Source organism: Diceros bicornis, chromosome 18 (assembly GCF_020826845.1).
Source record: "Diceros bicornis minor isolate mBicDic1 chromosome 18, mDicBic1.mat.cur, whole genome shotgun sequence".
Lineage (NCBI taxonomy): Eukaryota > Metazoa > Chordata > Mammalia > Perissodactyla > Rhinocerotidae > Diceros > Diceros bicornis.
Window position 1 is genome coordinate 62,244,248 of NC_080757.1, and position 21,628 is coordinate 62,265,875.

The window sequence follows — 21,628 nt, forward strand, 5'->3', positions numbered from 1 at the left end:
CCCGCTCTTCGATCCTGCCTCAGGTGTCAGACCCTTTGGACCCACTCTGGCTGGTGGACCAGAGATGGCACCTCAAAGCAGTCCTGCACCTGTAGCTCAGCTTGCCTGCCGGCCAAGCAGTGCCTCAATAGTGGAAAAGTGGAAAACCGCATTTTAAAATGTTTTATTGGCTTTTTTAATGATCATGAAGATCATGCATATGCATTATGGGACGTTTGGGATAGTGACATAAAGAAACTAAAGGTAGCCTAAAGTCTGATTACCTGGAAGTCAGCACTATTGATGCTTTGGCATGTAGGGGCCGTGGGCATGAGCAAGCACACATCTCTTAGCGTGTGCTGATCTGGGGCTGTGGCTCTGTGCCTCAGTTTCCCTACTGTGCCGTGGGATGGATAAACTGGCCCTTCCAAAGTTAGTGAGAGAAGGGCCTGGCGCAGTGTGAGTAGGATCATCATCAGGTTTTAGTACATGAGTCATTGACGGAGGACAGTGTTTCATTGAGGTTATGAGTGTCCTCATATCATTAAATATTATTTTGGATGGCAGCATGAATTGCAGAGTGGCTCTATCGTGGTTTAATCATCCACGTCCATTAGCAGGGGTTTATTTCTGCTGTTATAAACCAGGGGTTTATTTCTGCTGTTATAAACCATGGTCACAGCAGTGCAGGCTCTCTGGACAACTTGGGGACACGCCCCCACGAGGCTGAGGCACACAGTGTCAAGTCAGGGCCAGTGGCTTGCTGTGGCCGTCTGACTGCAAGCTGCCCTCACCACTTTGTCACCAGCTCCTCCTGGTTCCATGGTGAATGGCCTTGTGCACAGACAGTGCCTGCACCATCTTCTCAGGGACCAGTGCCCAGCAGCGGAGTTGCTAGTTCAGGGTCACCTGGTAGACTCTCTGCTCACAGCCCTGTAGACGGGACGCACCAGGTCATAGCCGCTCTGCCCACTGCTTCAACACGCATGTCTGGGGCTTGCTGTTGAAAGTTAGATTGTACCTGTATGAGCCTCAGAAATGGTTTGCTCATCCTACTTCTCAACATTTGTATCTTTTCAACTTTCTTCGTCTTCTGTTCTCTTTTTCAGTTGGGGTGTCCATAGTTTTTGATGTATGTGAGTTCTTTCTATGTGATTGCCATCACATCTTTATCTGTCATATCACACTCATCTCAAGTTTGATATTTGCTTTGAAACTTTCTTTAGCGTATTGATCTACTGAAGTTTAAAACGCATATACGGTAACGTCTGTTAGTCACTTCCTTTGGATTTATTCCATTTCTTAGAAACTTGTTCCCCATCCTGAGAATAGACAAACATTTGTCTGCTTTTTTCTTTTACATTTTAAAAACATTTTGAGATCTTTAAACCTTTGGGTTTCTTTGGTGAATTGTGTTCATTGGCGAGTCCTGAGTGTGTGTCATACGTGTCTCTGGGTACATGCTGGTGGAGCATAGCCAGTGAAGGGACGGGTACTGAACCCGTGCTCATGGTGAAGTTGGCAGGGGACTGTGTGGGGTGGGCTCGGGTTAGGGCTTGGGCTGGAGGTGAGCCCCTAACTTCAGATAGCAGAACCAGCCCAATTCCAGGCCCATGTTCTGAAGCCTCCAGAATATCAACTGGTGCTCCTGGCTCCCTATTCTCGCCCACCGACCTCACACCACGTGGCTCTGCGATATGGCTTTACCATGTGCTGAGATGTGCACAAGGACCAGTCCTGCTTTGCTGCCTACTTTGTCACAACTTTGATTTTTTATTATTTTATCAGCTTCCCAACTGCACATCCTTGCCCCCCCCCCCCCCGCCCCGCATTCCCTCCCCGCACCTGCCCTCCATCGTAATTTGTGAAAAATGGGCACCTTGGCCGTTCTGCTGGAAGGTGCAGTGTTGTTCTTGAGCATTGTCTCTTTTAAAGTTTTGTACTTTTCTTCACAGAGTTTCTAGATATTTTTTCTTAAACTTAGACGTCGCTTTCGCATATAGTTTTGTTGTTATCGCAAGTGGGAGGTCTGTATTAACGTTTTTCACGCAGATATTGCTGTAGTGAGCAAAGGCACTCACGGCTGTACATTTATTTGGTGTCCTGGTGCCTCCCTGAGCTCAACTGTAGCCTTACCTCCAGACCTGCCCGTCTCCCCTCCCCCGTTACAGCCACACCACCCCTCCCCCACCCCAACCCCTGGCAGCTGCGGGATTGTTCTCTGTTTCTGTAATATGTCAGTTCATCAATGTTACATGAATGAAATTATGTGGTGTACCTCATTTTGAGGTTGGCTTTTTTCAATCAGCATGGTTTCCTTGAGAGTCATCCAGGTTGTTGTGTACCACTGTTTGTTCCTTTTTGTTGCTAGAGAGTCTCTGTGCTATGGGTGGGCCAGTATGTTTAAACACTCACTCATGGAAGGACAGTCACATGGTTTCTGATGTTTGGCTGTTGTGAACAAAGCTGCTGCGAGCATTGGTGTACAAGCTTCTGTGTGAACGTAAGTCTTCATTTCTCTGGGCTAAATGGCAAAGGGAGATACTGCTGGGTCATAGAGTAAGCTTGTTTTTTGCAATTTATTCTTTTTTTTTTTTAATTATTTATTTATTTATTTATTTATTTATTTATTTATTTATTTATCCCCCAAAGCCCCAGATAGTTTCCCCCAAAGCCCCATACAACAATAGATAGTTGTATGTCATAGCTGCACGTCCTTCTAGTTGCTGTATGTGGAACGCGGCCTCAACATGGCCAGAGAAGCAGTGCGTCGGTGCACGCCCGGGATCCGAACCTGGGGCGCCAGCAGCGGAGCGCGTGCACTTAACCGCTAAGCCATGGGGCCGGCCCGTGCAATTTATTCTTAATGGGACAGATAAAGATGATTGAGGATTCAGAGAGAGAATATTTTAATGTTTTCACACAAGTTATTTTGAAAGATTCGCTGTGAAAACATGGCCCACATTTTCTTAAGGAATGGTTCTGTGGGCAGTTTGGATGGTTTTCCTGCAGCAGTACAGACCTGGGCAGGCGGTGTGTGTCCTGGACATCTCGGAGGCAGCCCTGCTGTCCCCCGAATGCCTGACTACCTGTCATATAGATTTAATCTATAATCTCTGGCTGTTTGGGACAGTAAGTGGATTTATGCTATTTCACTGACTTATTTTCTTGTCGTTGTCCCTAGGGGAAGCTGTGGAACCGTCAGAGGGCGAGCCCAGCTCTGCCTGGGGGGTAGGAGAGTCGGGCAGGTGGTGTGGCACAAACGGCCCTCGACCCTGACAGGGTGGGCTGTGGTCAGGTGGACACCCAGGGGTCGGCCATGGTCAGGAGGAAGAGCAGGTGCTTGTTGTCCTTTGCCTCAGTCCTGCTTTGTGATCGTGTTAACCCTTTCAGAAGGTCCCGCCCTCAGGTAAGACTCGCTGGGCTTCTGTCCTGAATCAGTAACTTCCTTCTCTCCTGTAACGGCATTTCTCTTGTGAGGAGGGTCTTTAGCTGTGGCTAACGTGCATTGAAATCATGGCAGTACCCACCTGCCTGGACTGTCTGCTTCACGTGTGGCGAGAGCTCTTGTGATCTTCAGGGCACTGGTGAGGGAGCATCCATTCCCAGCCTCTTGACACATGAGCCTTGGCTGTCAGCCAAGGGGAGGACGTGTGGGAAGGTTTTCTGGACCAGCACGGCCATGTGGCTTTCCCATGGAAAGAGAGTGGGCTTTGTGGGTGCTCCCACTGTGCAGATGTGTGTGTGCTTGAGCCATCTGGGGCAGAGTGGAACCAGGTGACGCATGGGCTGGGTGCCCACCCCCAGTAGCCCAGGATGGTGCTGAGAGTGCCACTCCATTGGGCATTGTGCACACAAGCCCCTGACCAGGGTCTCCCAGTGTCAAGTCGCTCACCCTCCAAGGGAAGGCCAGCACACAAGTCTGAGCTTCCCTCACCATGCGGAGTGGTGGGCGCTGCGGCTGCCAGACTGGTCACTGCGGCTCGCAGGCTGGCTAAGGGCCTTTGGGACAGTTTTCCAGAAGTGTCCTGTGGGAACTAAAAACCAAAATGTCCGTGGAACCACGTATTCTGTCCATCATTTCCCCTTGCCCCCTAGCAACTTCAATATTGGCTCTTTCTCTGAGTAAGTTGGACTGCATTTTTGAGGAAGATATGATGACTATTTGTACTGGTGGCCAAAATGGAAGTTCTGTGGTGATGGCCACACCTGCTCCCAGGAAACTGGTGCTTTCCCTGGCTCAGACTCTGGGCACGCGAGCCTGTGGGTCTGAGTGTCTCTCCACGTGTGGCCCTGTCATGTGATGAGTGGTTCAGAGGCATCCTGGGAGACTTGGCCACGTGCATCCTGGGAGATGTCATCTTCGTGCGTCCCGGGAGACCTGACCAAGTACATCCTGGGAGATGTCATCTTAGTGCATCCTGGGAGATGTCATTCTAGTGCATTCTGGGAGACTTGACCAAGTGCATCCTGGGAGATGTCATCCTAGTGCCTCTTGGAGACATACCTGGTGCATCCTGAGAGGCTTGGCCCCACACAGCCTGAGAGGCATGGCCCAATGCATCCTGGGACACATGCCTGGTACATCTTGGGAGACTTGGCCTCACACAGTCTGGGAGATGCAGCCCAGTGCAGTGAATGCCTTAAGCAATGAGTTTGTTATTTAAATTAGCATAATTCATTACTTATCAAAAGACATAACTTCTCTGCTGGCCATATGATGATGTCTTTATGGGCAGATTTTTTCTACTTCTGCAAAGATGCCTGGGTTCCTCCTGTCCCGTGGTGTATACTCTCCCAGCCCTGCAGTGGGGGCTGTGGCCTTCTGAGGGTTAAGTTGTTTCTCTCACCTGGAGGCTGCTTTGTCCTTAGGCTATTGGTGTTAGACAAATGACATGCTGTCTAGAGAGAAGGGTATTTAAATTACATTGCTGAGCTCCGGGTTGCCAAAAGGAAGCCCTCTGGGGAATCTTATATATTTGACATGCATTTACAGTGTGTAATTGGAACCATGAGAAAGGTTTTTGTTCAGAGCTATTGAAGAGTTTCCTTATTTTAAACCTGTTGAATCTAGAGAGTTGTTAGTTTTTGAATTTCTTTCTCCGATGATGGCTTTTTATAAAAGTCGTGGGCAAAGACTGTTTCTACTCCGTATACCACCCCTCCCCCGCCAAAGTTTTGTGATTGCCCAAGTCCCCGCAAGGCCACTGAGGCTGGTCTGTCGCTTGTTTCCGGGTCTCTGGATGTCAGAGCTGGAAGCCCGGGGCATCCTTTTACACAGAAGAGGCTGGAAAAAACCTGAGAGGTCAGATGGCAGCTGTAGGCCCTGTCCAGGAGCAGCAGAAGCAGGCCCAACCCCATCCTTTCACCCCTAGGTCACACCTCTTACTACCACCTTGAGAAGAATCGGAGCTGACAGGCTCGTTTTCCAATTTTCTTGTTAAAGAAATCCATCATCTTGTTTTCTCTCCTTCCGAGCTGCTTTACTTTCTGCAGATCAAATTCTTTTGCAGTGGCCCTTGAGGAGAACGTCCCCACTGTCGCTGTCAGTAACTGCCCCATTCCTTTCTTGGACCCTGTCCAGCAGTGAGGCTTTGGAGGTTTCTGCAGCCACTTCTTCACCTGCACTTGAATGTCGGACACTGATGTTTGTTGCAGGTGCTGTGGAGGGGTCATCAGAGGTTTCTGAGCAGGAGAATGACGGGATAAAGCCTTTGAAGACTCTCTGTGCCAAGGACTCGGGTAGAAGGTGGCCAGGTGGGCTCTGCCAGGCAGCTGCAGCCATGTGGCCACATGGGTGGATGGGCTAGCAGTGAGGCCAAAGAGGCCCAGGCGGGCTGGGGTCTCTACTGCTCTGACCTAGCTCTGCGGGAGGACACAGAGAAGTCCAGCACCTTCCTGTCGTCAGAGGGCCAGGCACCACCCAAGGACACAGCACACAGGCATTTGGGTGCCAGGACAAAAGTCAGGGTGTGTGGGGACCTTGCCACACAGAAGTCGTAGCCCACTCCCCACTGGTTGTCTGTCTCTCACACAGGGCTGAGCCCGAGTGCCAGCGTACATTCCCACAGCCCACTCACAAACTGACCTTTTTTCCCCTTCTTGAGATGGAGAAGTGGGTCAGATGGACCTACGAGGCTGTTGGTTTTCCCAACAATAAATGCCAATCAAACTGTGAGAAGGTCTGTGTAGTGTTGAGGCAGATGTCTGTTAGTGGAATGAATACAAATCAGCAATTTGTGCCCTTTTTCTCATGACTGATTGACCTCAGCAGCCAACAAAAATGACACTTCAGAAAACCATCTCATTTGATTTGGGAACAGATACCTGGGCTTCCCGACCTGGGCTCTGGGAGTGTAACGGGAGTGGCTCCCGCAGTGGCTTACTGACCTAGGGGGGTAAGCAGGTTGGGCCTGGGGCTGTGTCCATACAGAGGTGGGCTTCTCCCCGGTGGCACCAAGCATTGCTAAGTGTAGTCGTTGGGTATGATGTCTAGACATCGAGTACTGACCGCTGTCATTCATGGTTGTCTGTTTTGAAATTGATTTTGTCCAGTGGACCGACAAATTGGGACTCAGCAGTTAGCATCGAGATTTCCCTCAGGGTATAGAATTGCTGAATGGTCTCACCCAGAACTGTCTGGGTGGCTGTGTTCAATCTGGTTTTAGGGAATCTGGCAGTGATACTGCATTTATGTGTTGCCTTCCTCCTGAAGGTGCCACAGCCTATTAGTTTTGACATCCATTTGGCCACAGATGGGCTCCCCTTTAGCACAGAAAGTGAATATGAACAACACTGGAAAACGAGGAGTAGTTCCAGGTGAACTAGAATTTTTCCAGGTAAAACAACTGAAGATCGATTTTAAGCATTACAGATTTGGTTTAGTTCAAGTTGAGATAATTTAAAAATCACTAATGAGATATAACTACTTTATCTATAGCAGCTCTTGTTTGCTCTGTGAGTCTTGATTGTAAGCATTGTTTTTAGAAGGTAAACACCAGACCTTTACAAGGAGTGAATGATATTCTTTCAGAAAATTGAGCTTAGCTTCTGGTGTGCTGACTGATGGAGGCAGACCTTTGTGGTTCCTGCTCAGCGAAGTTTGCCTGGCACTCCCAGGGCGTGACACCAGTGGAGAAGCCTCCGGGTTGCTTCGCAGGTGGGAGGGGTGGAATGCACCAGTTGTGCCCAAGAGAGATGTAAGGCCAGTGGAGAACTGGTATAGGGGCACTGGGGGGACTGGCAAGAGGGAGACATGGGAGCCAGCTCCTGTGGGCTGCTCTGCTCTGGAGTGAGTTGTTGGTAGACCAGAGGCTGAGTGGGTGGTGGTCCGACAGTGATGGAGGAGCTGGGCAGGGAGAAGCTGGTGTGGGGAATGATGGAGTCCTCAGCAGAGGTGTGGCCGCTGTGGGTGGGACAGACCTTGACTGGACGTGGGGAAGCAAGGAGGGATGGCCCTGGGCTGACCACTGTGCCCTGAACCATGCCCCAGAGGATAGCGTGGCCTCTGGCTGAGGTGGGACATAGTGGGGAGACAGGCTCAGTTTCAGATGGTGTGGAATTTGAGGGGGCTTTGGCATATCCCTAATGGGGTGTCCTGCTCCTGCTGGGTTGAGGAAATGAGAACTTGGCAAGAGAGTGGGCTCCCACGTTTGGGGTCCTCAGCATGCACAGATGTGGAGTGAGGCCAGCTCCAGGCTTGGGCGACCTTGGTGTCCATGGTGTGGGCACCCTGGAGTGCAGGCACCCTCGAGTCTCAACAAGTCCTTTGAAGAAACGTGTTTCTTGAATTCCTCACTCCTGGTTGAGATGGATGTAATTGATAACATGACGTCTTTGAGCTCTTTGTTTTGGAGTACATTTATTTCATGTAATTTTAAGTAAATATACGTGAACATTTTACAATCTTTTTTTTCTTTTCTCTTGAAGAAGATTAACTCTGAGCTAACACCTGTGCCCATCTTTCTCTGCTTTATATGGGACACCGCCACAGCATGGCTTGAGGAGTGGAGTGTTCGTCCGTGCCTGGGATCCGAACCTGCGAACCCCAGGCCGCCCAGGCGGAGCGCATGAACTTAACCGCTGTGCCACGGGGCCGGCCCCTTTACAATCTTTTTAAAAATAATCACTATATGTGTATAAAATAAACTGTATAGGACCAAATTCATTTTTTGTCGCTATTTCTATAGAATCAAAAATCCTTAGATGCAAAAGGACAGAGGGGAAATTTGTGTATAATATTCATAGTCCTACAGTTGTTTTGATTTTTTGCCTAAGACTGTATCTAGGTACATTTTCCTGGAAGATAATTTCTGTGATGATAGTTGCATGTGCAAAAATGGGTGCTTCATTTTTCTTAAATCCATAATACCTGGAGTGTCTTTTCTCAGACTGTTTGCAGATCACAGTGTTAGTATTGTTAAATTGAAGAGAGGGTGTGAGGTGTGTGGATTAGGTGTGCAGGAGGACGAGTGTGCTCGAAGTATGCACCAGAATCTTGGGTCAGACCCAGCGTGTCCGCGCTGAGAGGGAGGGGCCCAGCCTGGCCAGAAAGGGCTGGTCTCCTCTTGTCCTGCCTTCGGGTCATGTGGTGCATTTTGTGATTCCGTTTATCTTACTACTGGCTTTTGGCTGCGTTCTTTGTCTTCTTTGTTCAGTGGTTGATCTCTGTTGTCGTCTTGTGCTAGCCACCCTCATACTCTTCCACAGCAGTTCACGTGGGTGTAAGAATCAGATGATGGTCGTCTGCGGCAAGCACCTGCCCAGTGTGGGAGCTACCGCATCCCAGTTTTACCCTGGAAATCTCTGCTGTGTCGGTGACATGTGGCCTGAGGTGTTACACTGCCGAACACTGGAGGCTTTGGCTGTGTGCGCTGATAGAAGGACGTGGCCTTACGCAGCTGACCGTCCTGAGGGGGCGTGGGCTGTGTCCTCTGCCCTTCCACTGTCTGTCATGTGGCATCATGGGGTCAGATGTTGGTCCTCAGAAGCAGTTCTCCCCGGGGGCCACAGCACGTGGGAGCAGGGACTGCTCACTCTTTCTCCTCCAAGAACAGATACTTGTTTTCACTTTTGATACTTGTCTAAACACCAGCGTGAGCTGTTGAGCGTGCTTCATGGCAGCATTGTTGTCTGTTTTAGATCAGTAAATTGGGTCTTTCAGAAAATTCCATTTAGTGTGACTTTTAAAAAATTTACATTCTGTCTTTGGATTGCAAATTAAAAAGTTTTCCGGGGCAGGCCCGGTGGCGCAGCGGTTGGGTTCGTTCGCTCTGCTTCAGTGGCCCGGGGTTTGCAGGTTTGGATCCCAAGTGCGGACCTACGCACTGCTCATCAAGCCATGCTGAGGTGGTGTCCCACATGGAGGAACTAGAGGGACCTACAACTAGGATATTCAACTATGTACTGGGGCTGTGGGGAGAAAAAAGAGAAAAAGGAAGACTGGCAACAGAAGTTAGCTCAGGGCCAATCTTTCTCAAAAAAACAAACAAAAAATTTTTCTTAAGCTTTTTTTCATTACATTTTCCTATTATAGTCATTTTAAGAGGCTTTTAAAAATTATGGTTCATTTATAAAATTAATTCAATTCTCTCATACTTTTTAAACCCTATGCATGAATATATTTTATTTTGTTTTTAAGTAATGTACATGTCTCTAATAAGCAAACCCTTCCCAAGTACTTGAAATACACGAATCTAAGTTTAACAGATAAATAGGGTAAAGTTTTAGCTCCTTTAAACATTCCAATACTCTCACTATGTGTCTTAAAATTCTCTCATATCTTTGTATCATCAATCACATGTGCAATGTTAAATTACTCAATTAGACATTTTCAAATGGACCAGAAGGATAATCCATTATGTACTTCAAATTACCCCAAATATTACAGATATTTTAGATAATTAAACATACCTAGATTATTCCTAAAGTTAACACAGGAGTAACCATGGGCTTCACTTACTTTATCATCTTCGTTCTCAGTTCTAGAACTCCCCACGGTTACAGATGCCTCTATGCAGAGGGAGACACCTCCTCTCCTCCTGAGGTTGCTCCTCAGGTGGGGACTGCTTCTGGCCAGAATCAGGAGCTGATCTGTCTCTTAGGGTCTGTGAAATGAGCCTGCAGGGCTCGCGTCCTCTGGGCTCAGATGCTCTTTCCTCTCTGAAGTGTCCCCAGTGACGTTGCTCCTCCTCCTGCCCCGCTGAGCTGTGGCCTTCTCTTTGCTCGCCGCCTGGTGGCCTGCGATCTGTGAACCTCCTTGGACTCACCAGTGTCCTTTTGCTGGGCATTTCCCTGCCTCTTGGTGGGAACTTTCACTTCTTCATGTAATTTGGGGGCAACTTTTAAAAAAACGTTTTCACCTGATTTGAGTTGGTGGACTTGTGTCCTCCCAAATGTTTTCTTTTTTTTGTTTTGTTTTGTTTTGGTGAGGAAGATCAGCCCTGAGCTAACATCCATGCCAATCCTCCTCTTTTTGCTGAGGAAGACCGGCTCTGAGCTAACATCTGTGGCCAATCCTCCTCCTTTTTTTTTTTTTTTCCCCAAAGCCCCAGCAGATAGTTGTATGTTATAGTTGCACATCCTTCTAGTTGCTGTATGTGGGACGCGGCCTCCGCATGGCTGGAGAAGCGGTACGTCGGTGTGCGCCTGGGATCCGAACCCGGGCCGCTCGTAGCAGAGCTCGCGCACTTAACCACTAAGCCATGGGGCCGGCCCCTTCCAAATGTTTTCTTTCTGACAAGGTCATAACTTTTACAGAATGTCTTTGGGTTGAAGTACGTATCCATTGTACCTGCCTCTGTTTGTTGTGAGGTGCAGACAGAGTTGTGTTAGGACAATCGATGCTGCTGCTTTGAACTGCACGTGCTGCCTCCACAGTCCCATCCTCACGGTTTTTGTCTCCTGTGCCCAGTTGTTGCTGTGATCCTGAAGGCGCTGACCTACGAGGAGAAGCGGGGTGCCTGCAGTGTGGGTGCCAACGTCAGGGATGCTGCCTGCTACGTCTGCTGGGCCTTCGCACGTGCCTACGAGCCGCAGGAGCTGAAGCCCTTTGTGGCCGAGATTTCGAGGTAAAGCCTGTTAGGATCATGGCAGGATTGATCCACATCTGTTGTGGTCCCTGGATTGGGTCCTCCTGGTGGCAGTGTGTGTGAGAAGCAGCCAGCACGGGGCCTTTCCCATAAGTGATGTGCCAGAAATAGGTGCTCATGAGCTAATTATATAATTTTAAAGGATGATCTATAAAAAAGAAGCAGCTTAGGATTAGAGTCCTTTTTCGTGGGTAAGCAGTTCAAACCAGAAGTATTTAGGATGAATGTTCTGGAGGCTTTGGCTGGCCTATGGTTAGCAGATCCTTAGATAAAGGTAATTGGCGTCTTGGAGGTTGAGGGAGAAACACAGGTGGCGGGCACGTGAATCCATCAGGTGAGTCTGTGTGTTCTACTGAGAGATAAATTCTGGAAATTCAGATGTCACAGCTTTCACCTTTGAAGGAGTTCCTCGGGAAGGCTCTGGAACGCTGGGAAATGAAGCCTTCACATTCTTGTTGAGGGACTAGATGTTGTCCAGCCTCAATCTTCTAACTGTTATGGACTTGGGTATCCACTTGTGACAACATTGACTAGCACGCTTTATCGTCAACACCTCTGAAATGAAAATCGACACTCTTCAGAACAGCTTTGTGAGGTAGGAAAAAGTTTATCTTCTCTGGTTCCTGGAGAAAGAACTGAAACCAGCAGGCCCGGGACCCCACTGGAAACCCCGTGCAGATTGCGGCAGGCCTGGGCGCCTGAGCACATGTCGGGGCTCCTTGGCTATCCGGTTTTCGATGTGTGTGCCCAGCTGAGCCCCTCAAAGGTGTCTGGGCACCCGTGCCGTCACACGTCACTTTTAGGATCTGATATTTTTTTGCTTGTGAAAAATGCAAAACAAATGTGTCCCCAGTGTAGTAAATTTTAAATTTTTGTACTGAATAAGTTCCTTTGACTTGAAGAAGGTCAGGTCTCCATTTCTTGTTGTTTATTAAGTAGTTAAAGGAAGGTGCTGAGCACGGTGGCCGCCTCTGCGTTAATCATGGCACGTAACACTTACCTGACGACTTTTACTAGGAAACAGATTTCAGAATCAGGCTCTGGTTGTGGAAGCACGTCCCACTGCTCTTGAGGAGATGCCACCCTGAGCTCTGTGCGAGATGCCTGAGGAGAGCGTGAGACCCGCCAGCCTTAAACCTGCCGCACGGCCCCACTCTGCCCTGGAAGCCCTCACTTCCTCCAGCTAGGGTGTGCTAGGTCCTCCACCCAGACATTCCTGAGCACCAGCAACAGCTGCCGGTTCTGCCTGGCCAGCAGCACGTGGTGAGAGAGCAGCCGAGGGTCTCCGGCTCCTGCAGCTTCTCCAGGATGGGCTTACCGGGGACTAGAGCGTCATTTTATTCTTCATGGTGTTTCATCTCACCAGGGATTTCTAGCGTCAGGAGAGGGACCTCAGGCCTGTTTACTGACATGCGGCCTGGGCCTATATCTCTCAATCTTTACTTACATCAAAGCCAGCGCTACAGAGGATCCCGAGGATTCTGAGCCCTGTTCAAGGAGATAAAGTTCTTCCCAGGAAGTCGTAAAGATACCTGACTCTTGCTGTCTTGTCCACCCTTGGGAGGGGAAGGGCGGAGTGAGAGGGCAGTGGTCTTGTGCAGATGTGGTCGTGGATAACAGCTGGCTTGAGGCCAGGAAGGCCCAGGGTGGCTGAGACCAGGCTGCCTGCGCCTCCTCCTTCACTCCTCCTCGTAGGCCCCTGGCTGCTCGTGTTTTTCAGGGAGCAGCTCGGGTAGAAACGGCGAGCGAGGGCCGGCCGGGCTGCCTGGGGAGACTCTGCCGGCTCCTAGGGCCCTGCCCGCAGGTGTGCGTTCCACTCTCCCATTGTTCTGTAGACACGAGCTGGCTGTGTTTGTTGTTTGACATGGCTTTAGGGATGGGACTTCCTCTGCTTTCTTGTCCAGCTCCTCAACTTTTTGAAAGTTGCTTCTGTAACTAGAGAATGAAGGCAAAAAAATGTATTTTTCTCGTTTATGTCAGCAGTCCCAGGACTGTCCCAAAACTTCTTTAGATTGCTATGTCTCATTCAGTTTCCACAGAGATGCTGTGAGGTGGGTAGGTGCTGGGTTATTCCCCTTCCACTGATGACAAAGTGGGGGACAGAGCTCGGAGGTCACTTGCCCAGAGTCTTGCAGTTGATGGTGCTGATCGAGCCTGGTGCCGAGGCGGATGCCCGGGCCCAGATCTGCACCATGGCACGGTGCTGCATCTCTGACAACCTGCTATGAAGCAGGCATGCGACTGTTTCAAGGGAATCTGGCTCCTTAAATGGTCATTCTCATTTCAAAGTGAAAATAGGCCTGACACAGTTCCTTTTCAGTTTCACATTTGTCTGAGAGCTATAGACTTGGTGGGAATCTGTGCTTCTCCTTCCTCTGGGGACCTCCGTGGTACAGCCTGATGGGAGGAGCAGGGCCACAGGCTAAAGGGTCGGCAGAGGTGACTGGAGTGGAGTAAGGCTTCGCTCACCTGGGGAGCAGGAGCCCCGCACATCCAGAGCCGGCTTGCGAGGGAGGGGCCATCACTCACGCAGTTAGTTCTCTCCTTTGGGGAAAGCATCTTATCACACCAGAGGTGTGAGTGTCAGAGTCACAAGACCTTGCTGCCAACTTGGAGAGAGATGATACAGGCGAATGGTTCCAACCCCCAACGTCCCCACTGGTGCATGTGGGCTGGAGAGAGGGGTTGTCACCCAGGCGCTGGGCTTCTGGAAAGGAGACTGTTTAACCTCTGCTTCTGCAACTTCAGAACTTACCATAGCAACACCAACCTCCACAGTGACTTATAAAGTGAAACACCCATCTGTGAGTTGTTACACCATCTATGAGTTGAAACACCCATCTATGAGGAGTTGCTGATCAGCATGGAGCTGGCTTTAGCATGACGTGGGTGTGAAAGTCGATGGCACTTGATTCTCTGGACTCCAGGCGTGGGTGATCATGTGCCCCAGGGACCCTTCGACACACGCCTGCCGTCCAGGCTGCACCGTGACCTGACTGAGCTGCCCTTGGTGTCAGAGGTGTGCATCACAGCATGAAGTGGATTGAGTTTTCACGGAGGCTGGAGGCGTCTTTCCCAGAAAGGGAAAGACAGGTTTGGGGCCCACTGAGCTGGCTCCGCCAGTGAGAGGGTCCTGCCCTGTGCTTTGCTTTCTGGGGGAGGGCACATGGGAGAGGGCTCTGATGAGGCCCATGACTGTGCTGTGCGGGTTTGTGCAGGCGGCCCGTGTCAGAGTGAAAGTGACTTTGCAGATCTGCTTGTAGTTGAGAGGGCAGGGCCGAGCCATCCTGTGGGGGTTCCATGTGGGGTCTTGTGGAGATCTACAGGGGACCCCCCCACCTGCTGGTGTGTCTGGTAAGTGCAGCTTCTGTCTGGACTGTGATGGGAGGTGAGGAGGTGGGTGTTCAGAACGCTGACCTTTCTGAGCTGGGACTCATTTTAGGACGTTTATTGAGCCTGAGGGACCAGAGAACAGTTACTGTGTGGTGGTGGCCAGCGTCTGTCTGCAGAAGCTCATTGGGTTCTCCTTGGGTCCTTTGATCTTGGTGGAGGTTACATTCCCTTGATTTCCTGGGCATGCCCAAGGGTTGCTCATGAGTTTACTGCGAGTCACACCCCGAAACCACCAGCTGGCAGGGGAGCTCTGAGGCTCCTGCTTCAGAGCCTTTCTGATTTCTCCTAATTAACCCCAGAGTAAGTAGCCTCATGGAGTTTCTGCTTAAAAGGCCCCTCTCCCCTCTCCCCGCGCCCATCCCAGGATCGGGTCAGCAAAGTGCCTTTTGGAGCCGTGCTGGCAGGCTTCTCAGTCCAGTTTGGCAGGTTCTGAGGGAGCCTGTGCACCAGCCCTTCCTGGTCCATCCAGACTGCAGGCACAGGGGGCGGGGAGGGGGCTGGGAGGTGAGTCATGGGTGCCAGGTGAGCCTGGAGGACGCTGCCCCAGGAGTATCGGTTGGGGTGTGTCCTTCGAGATCTGCCTTCCTTGGTTTGTAATAAGTGACCACATTTTAATTGTCAGCTTTTAAGCCTGTTAATCCTGGCACATGATAAAATCTTGATATCTTTATACTTTCACAAACTCTTTAGTGGATCCTGCAAAGGTAGACAGTTGAGATCAAAATGTAATTGTGTAAATGAAATAGAAATGTCTGATGAAGGGAAGCAGGGCAGTACCAATAATGAGGAGGCAGGACTGGGCTCAGCAAGGGCGCCCACACAGAGGGAGGGTCGGACTGTGGCCATTCGCCTCCTCATACAGCACGTTAGGGGGTGAACTCAGGGCTAGCTCCTTCCTTTTCCTAAAGGAACTTGGAGGAACTGTTCTTCACCTTACCATCTGAATATGTACCGATCCTCTCTGTTTTATAAATCTTGAAAAGGAAGTTTTTAGGTAAATTTAATCATATTTTGAATTAGTGTTGGTCGGTTTTGAAAACCTGTATTTCCTAATTGTACACAGACAGATTAAGAGCTAGAATAATTATTTTGTGGAACAGTAAATAGGGCTTCCTGAAGAACCAAGTGTAGGTTAGGAACAATGAAACACATAAAGTTAAAATGGTACGGAATGGTTGTGCATTATCTAGAAAATACCTTCTCACCAGTAATCAAAAGCTAATTTGCAAAAAGAAAAAAAAATGAACCCGTGCTCTTGCCAGCTTGTGCGTTGGCCATCACCTTCTACCGATTTCCTCACCTGAAACTCTTTTGTAAGCCGAGCTCTTGTTGACATCAGCCCTGCAGGGCCCCTCCTGCGCCGGGGGCAGCGCACACTCTCAGCCTGCAGAGCAAGCCCTGCGAGCAGAGCAGCGTGGGCAGCCTGGGGATTGGCTCCCAGATCTCCTCCTCGAGGGCAAGACTGTCCTGAAAAATCAGGAAATGGCCAGCATTGCTCAAAGCTACATCTTGTTCTCACTCAGCGTTTGTCAGTGGCAGACTTCCAGAGGGAAGGTACCCTGCTGTTTTTCAAGAAAAGTGGAGTGGCAGTTACTGACCAGAGTGTCCCTGTCTGTCCCCTGGTAAATCTCTCAGCCTCCATTTTAGCTCTGCTGTGACTTAAAGGGCTTTAAAAAGTTCTTATGTTTTATCATTGTGTTAACTGGTGTGAGGTTTGATTCTCATGATTTAGGGAAGGAAAATTCAGCCATAGGCAGGTCTTACATTTTACTCGAAAAACAATGTGATTGGCAGCTTTCAAACAATGTGAATGGATGGTAAATATTTAGTCTGATATTTAAAAAAATTTGGCTTTGAAATGACTGGATTAGTGTTATTTAAGGTAAAAACAGTATATTTTTCTTTTTATTGCTATAAAATATTATACCAATTAACAAAGATTGAGTTTGGGGGAAGACCTGCTCTTTGCTGAACCTGCTAAAAACCAGGAGCCTGGAGGTCGGGCAGGCCGGGGCAGGTCGAGGCACGCAGCTCCCCGACTCGGACAGGAAAGAAAGTCCCTTTCTGTTCGGCACAGACCATTTCTCTGTGTTGGGAAACCTGAAGTATGGCATAAACTCCTGAGTGAAAGCAAACGGGAGGACACCTGAGACGTGCCCCAGCCCAACAGACGGGCCTGCGTTGCCGTCTTCACAGCCCGACTGTGAAATGTGAGATGAAAATCTTGACTCACACTCAGCCTCGTCTTGCTGAGAAGAACTTCAGAGGCACAAGGGACATCGGAGGCCTGTGGCAGCTTTTGTATTATATTTCATCAATATTGTCATGCCTTGTTTTAATTGAAATACACTGGTATTTCTAGATAAGCACGTTTTGTTCTGAAAGTGTGAAATTAGAGTAGTTTTTTTTTTATTTAGTCCAAATCAAACAGTATTAAAAACCTGTTACATTTGTAGGTATGTACACAGTTCCTTTGTGGAATTAAGAGTCTACATTTGTTAGGGCCGGCCCAACAAGTGGCTCAGCAGTTAAGTTTGTGCGTTCTGCTTTCGTGGCCCAGGGTTCGCGAGTTCGCATCCCGGTACGGACCTCACACTGCTCATCAAGCCATGCTGAGGTGGCGTCCCACATAGAGCAACTAGAAGGATGTACAACTATGACATAGAACTATCTACTGGGGCTTTGGGGAGAAAAAACGGAAAAAAGGAGGAAGATTGGCAACAGATGTTAGCCCAGGGCCAATCTTGCTCAAAAAAAAAGAATCTATACTTCTTAAAAGCTGTGTTTTGTGAGTGGCATTCTTATATTTGTCCTACTACTTTCTGTGAGCTTTGGTAAATATGGATAAAGGAGTAAATATTTTAAGCCATTTACTTGTGAATACAAAAGCCCACCTGATTGAAGTGGGTGAGACCATCTGAGTGCCCTGTGGTCAGGTGTGCAGGCTACATCCGTGGCAGTCCTCTCAGAAGCTGCCCTGAGGGCAAGCTGCGCCTGTGTGTGTGGCCCGTGTGGGCAGCTTTGCCCGCGTCCATGCGAGCTGTGTGGGAGGTCTGCTTCCTGTGCCTGCATGGCAGTGTGGGCTTGCTGTAAAGAGGACAGCAGAGGTAGACCACTGCTTGCTATCCACATTTGTTTCTGCTCCATGTTACTCAGAAACAGAGCCCCTTCTGGGGCTCCCACATAGTGTCTTTAAGAATTATTGCTCTGTGGCCAGCAAACACAAGGACTGAGACACGTGCGCTGGCCCCACCGCAGCTGCCCCACCAGTTAGAGGCACTGGGCTTCCACAGACCTACCTGAGGCTGAACACAGAGGTGGGGTGCCGGGAGGTGAGGTGAGCATGGTTTCACATGGTTGTCGCTGTGAGAGGAGCTCTGCAGGTGGGGGCGGCCGGAGCTCGGCCTGGGCCCCTCAGGTAACTAATAGGTAACTGTGTGGAGCTGCCCGGATGCAGGACAGCGTGTGAGAAAGAGCACGAAGCCCCTTCCGTGTGGCTGCCAGCTGTGGTTTCAGGGGAGTGGGCTGGAAGGAAGGGAAGTAATACACAGACACGACAAAACTAGAAACAAACCTGCAGCACAGTCTTCTGTTCATATTTTGGCTCAGTTGCAACATGAACTTAAAGGCTCAAAGCTCAGCTGTCTTCATTTGGTTCCGCAGAGCAGGTTCACTCTCAAAGTGGGCTCACCTGGTGACTTGCACTGCTCGGCAGACCTCCCCTGTGCAGGGTGGGTGGCACAGAATACAACTTGTGACTTTTCTTAGTGGCTATGGCTGCATCAAGAAAAGCTTGGTTGAAATTGGACTCAGCCTGCCCTGGGCAGGGTCAGAGTGTCCATAGACAGGTGGCTGGGAGTCCGAGGGGCCTTGGGCCTCATCAGGGGTGCTCCTGGTCTGGCTACCTTAGAAGAGTTGTTTAAATTGACTCATAACTTAGCAGTGACCTTAAAGGGGTTATGGCCAGCTTGTAGGATGGCAGGTGATTTTAAGTTTCTTTTCTATATTTTTTCCATCTCTCCTCATTAATTAGTGTTCCATAATTTAAAAATTGTAATTTAGGACAAATAAATTGACAGGAAATTTCAAGAATTCACTGTAAAATGTGAACTTTTGGTAGTGTTGCCTGGACTCAGACTCAATAAAGATATAAGTCCACATTTTTCTTGTCGGATATTAAAGGAAAGCAGAAATTCTTGGTTAATATCTTTTCCTAGATATTCCTAGATATGATCTTATGGATTAAAAAAAAGAGGCTCTTATTAATATGTAATACTTCAGTTTCCATTAATTCTGAGAATATATTTAGAATGAAACACCAAATACTTTTTAAGAACAATAGTTATATAGTTATTATAAGATCACATTAATACATATCTTGATCAGTTTAATGATTTCTGATATTTTGTTAACAAAAGCCATTATGACGTTGAAATAGAATCAATTAATTTTAAAATGTTCCTGGTAAAGTAAGGTGAATTTCCTTTAGTTTTAAGCCTGGTTTTTTTAAATCTCTTTTTGGCTATAGTTTATAATATAGTAAAGAGTTGAGAGAGGAAGAGGGAATAACTTTCTGTTAATAGAGTTTTGCCGAAATTACTTTCAGCTTCAACTAGTGGAAGGAATGATAATAGGGTCCATCCAGACACAGGTCTCACTGGGCTGGAACCAAGGTGTGGCCTGGGCTGGTTCGGGGGAGAAGCCGAGTCCCGCCTTTTCCAGCTTCTAGAGGCTGCCGCACTCCTTGGCTCGTGGCCCTTCCTCCACCTTCAAAGCCAGCAGCTGTGGGCTGAGTCCCTCTCAAGCTGTGTCTGTCTGGTTCTCCCTCTCCCGCCTCGTGCTCCCATTTCTAAGAACCTTTGTGATTACACTGTGTCTACCGGGATAATCTCCCTATCGCGAGGTCCGTTGATCAGCAAACCTAATTGTGTCCGCAGCATTAACTCCCCTTTGCCAGGTAATGTATCACGTTCACAGCACCTGGACACCTTTGGGAGGGAGCATTAACCTGCCCCACATAGGGGTATCCACAGGCACGGTGCAGCTGGAGGGGTCGGCTTTATTATTTATTGTTGTTTAGGCTGAAGAACTGGAAAATGTGGACGTGCTAGTGGAACATCCCAAGAATTTGGTGGGAGGAAGAAGTTCAAGATGTAGAAACAGGAGTGAGGGTGGTGTCAGGCCCCCTGCTGTCGGGCAGGCGGGCGACGTCCCTTTGGGGTGACCTCTGTGTGTCTTGAAATACCCTTTTTCAAAACATTTTCTCTGTAGGCTGATATGAGATGCAGATTCTCAAGTGGTATTGAGAAACAACATCTTGCCTCTATGCCTGCTCCAATCCTTTGATTTCTGTTGTCACCAAAGCCCTGCAAAGTCAAAGGAGTGCTGTCTGGTTTATCCATAACAGTTAAATGTGAGGATCTGACGAAGAGAGGTTTTAAATGAAGCCTGATGAATGTTATCAGTTTGGAAAGGCTTCTTTCTTTCTGAGTGTGGTCATGGTTTGGCTTGGAGGGGGGACATGCCATCTGTAGGACTTTGCGTGACCCCTGAGAGCTGTTTTCTGTACTTGGCCAGGCCCTTTCTGGGGTAGTTGCTCCCGGAGGCCTCTCTGGGCTCCGCTGCTGCCCGTGGTTTCTGTTTGTGCTTATTGTCCACGAAGCAAGGCTCTTGCCTTAGCCCTGGGGTGTCTGTGTCAGCCCTGTCCCCCCCCCCCCCATGCTGCCAGTTCCCAGCCTCTGGGGCACCCTGCTTCTGTCAGATGCCCCCCAGAGCAGGCTGAACATGTCTGCCCCCTGAGGCCTCATGCATGGCAGCTCTTCTCCCTGTGACTTCACTGGCACTCAGGTGTGCCCCGTCGCGTGGCTCTTGTCAGCCTCAGGGACGGCCACCCTCAGCTCCCTCTTGAGCGTCTCTCGAGAGCCTTGAGTGTGCAGTGAGCGGCCAACGAGCGAGGAGTCATGAACAAGCAAGTAAAAGACAAGGCTCTCTCGTCAGTGTCCCAGGGTCTGTGTTCTTTGGCAGATTTCCTTTTAATTTAATCATTTTCCCTCTTTTTCACAGTGCACTGGTGATTGCTGCAGTGTTTGACCGCAACGTAACCTGCAGGAGAGCAGCCTCTGTAAGTTTCCCTGTTTTGTTCTTTTTCGTACCAGTGTGGGGTGGGTGCTGAACTGTGATGCTCTGCCCAGCTGAGCTGCATGCTCTCCCCAACACTGCCCCTTGCCACCCAGCAGCTTACTTGTCAGCAGGAGCAACACGAGGGGAGCTGGTGAGGGAACCATTGAGGGCGGCTCCTGGGGAAGCCACACGATGGAGCGCAGTTCCCGTCCTCTGGGTTTCCTGGGGATGGGGGTGGTCTTAGCCTGGGAAGGGTGGTCAGGATCAAATGCTCCCACTCCAAGCATGCTGAGAACTGCAGCTATCTCTGGAGCATTGTAGGTGGATGAGCAGACACAGCTCCAGGTGGCCTGAGCTCTGAAGAAGGAGAAGAAGGTGGGTTCTGTGAGCAAGACCTGGTGTGATGCAGACCAGGCGGCTCCAAGCCTCAGGAGGAGCCGTCACTGAGCAGAGGACAGCTCAGCTTCATGTGGTCACTTCACTCGGCCCAAGGCCTCACTGGATGTGCCTGGCGGCCCCAGCAAGGCTTGATGTGTTTGAACACCAGTGCCTGGCCCCCCAGAGCCCGGTCACGTTGGGGTGGATTCTGGATGCAAAGAGCTTTTCGCAGGCTCCACAGTTGCGTCTGAAAGGTGCTGGCCAGGAGCCTCCGCACGGCTGACCTCACTGCTTCTCCAACAGAGTGAGGCTGTGGCCCTGAGCTCTGCTTCGGGCGGTTCCCCTGGGCGCCACTGAGAGGTGGTGGCTGCAGGGCTGTGTCCCTAGGATGCTCTGGGGATGTCAATGGCTGTGCTCCGGCTTCATGCTTGGCTGTCTTCTTGATGGTCAGTTGCTTAGATGAGGCTCAGACTCATGGGCTGGTGTAGGTTGTGAGGGACTGGAAGCAGGGACTGAGTACCTTGAATGGTGGACCCTGGTTCTGCAGAGAGCTTGGCAGCTGACAGGGCAGACCCGTCTGAAGACGAGAGCCTCAGTCGTAGGTTCAGACAAGCAGCTGCACAAGCTCTAAGAGGTCGAGAATGGACACAAAGGCAGCACTTGAGAAA

The 21,628-nt window shown here is 49.6% G+C and overlaps 1 protein-coding gene across 7 annotated transcripts in view; it reads left to right on the top strand.

Moving 5' to 3' along the window:
* The window catches only part of TBCD (tubulin folding cofactor D), a 203,592-nt gene that overhangs the window by 105,754 nt on the left and 76,210 nt on the right, over positions 1-21,628 (top strand). For 6 of the 7 annotated variants that reach the window (XM_058561977.1, XM_058561973.1, XM_058561974.1 and 3 more), the window contains 3 exons: positions 5,638-5,736; positions 10,892-11,048; positions 20,526-20,583. In XM_058561977.1, the coding sequence (XP_058417960.1) occupies positions 5,638-5,736; positions 10,892-11,048; positions 20,526-20,583 (314 nt within the window). The remainder of the gene's footprint in view (positions 1-5,637; positions 5,737-10,891; positions 11,049-20,525; positions 20,584-21,628) is intronic. The other variant, XM_058561975.1, reaches the window with a different exon arrangement.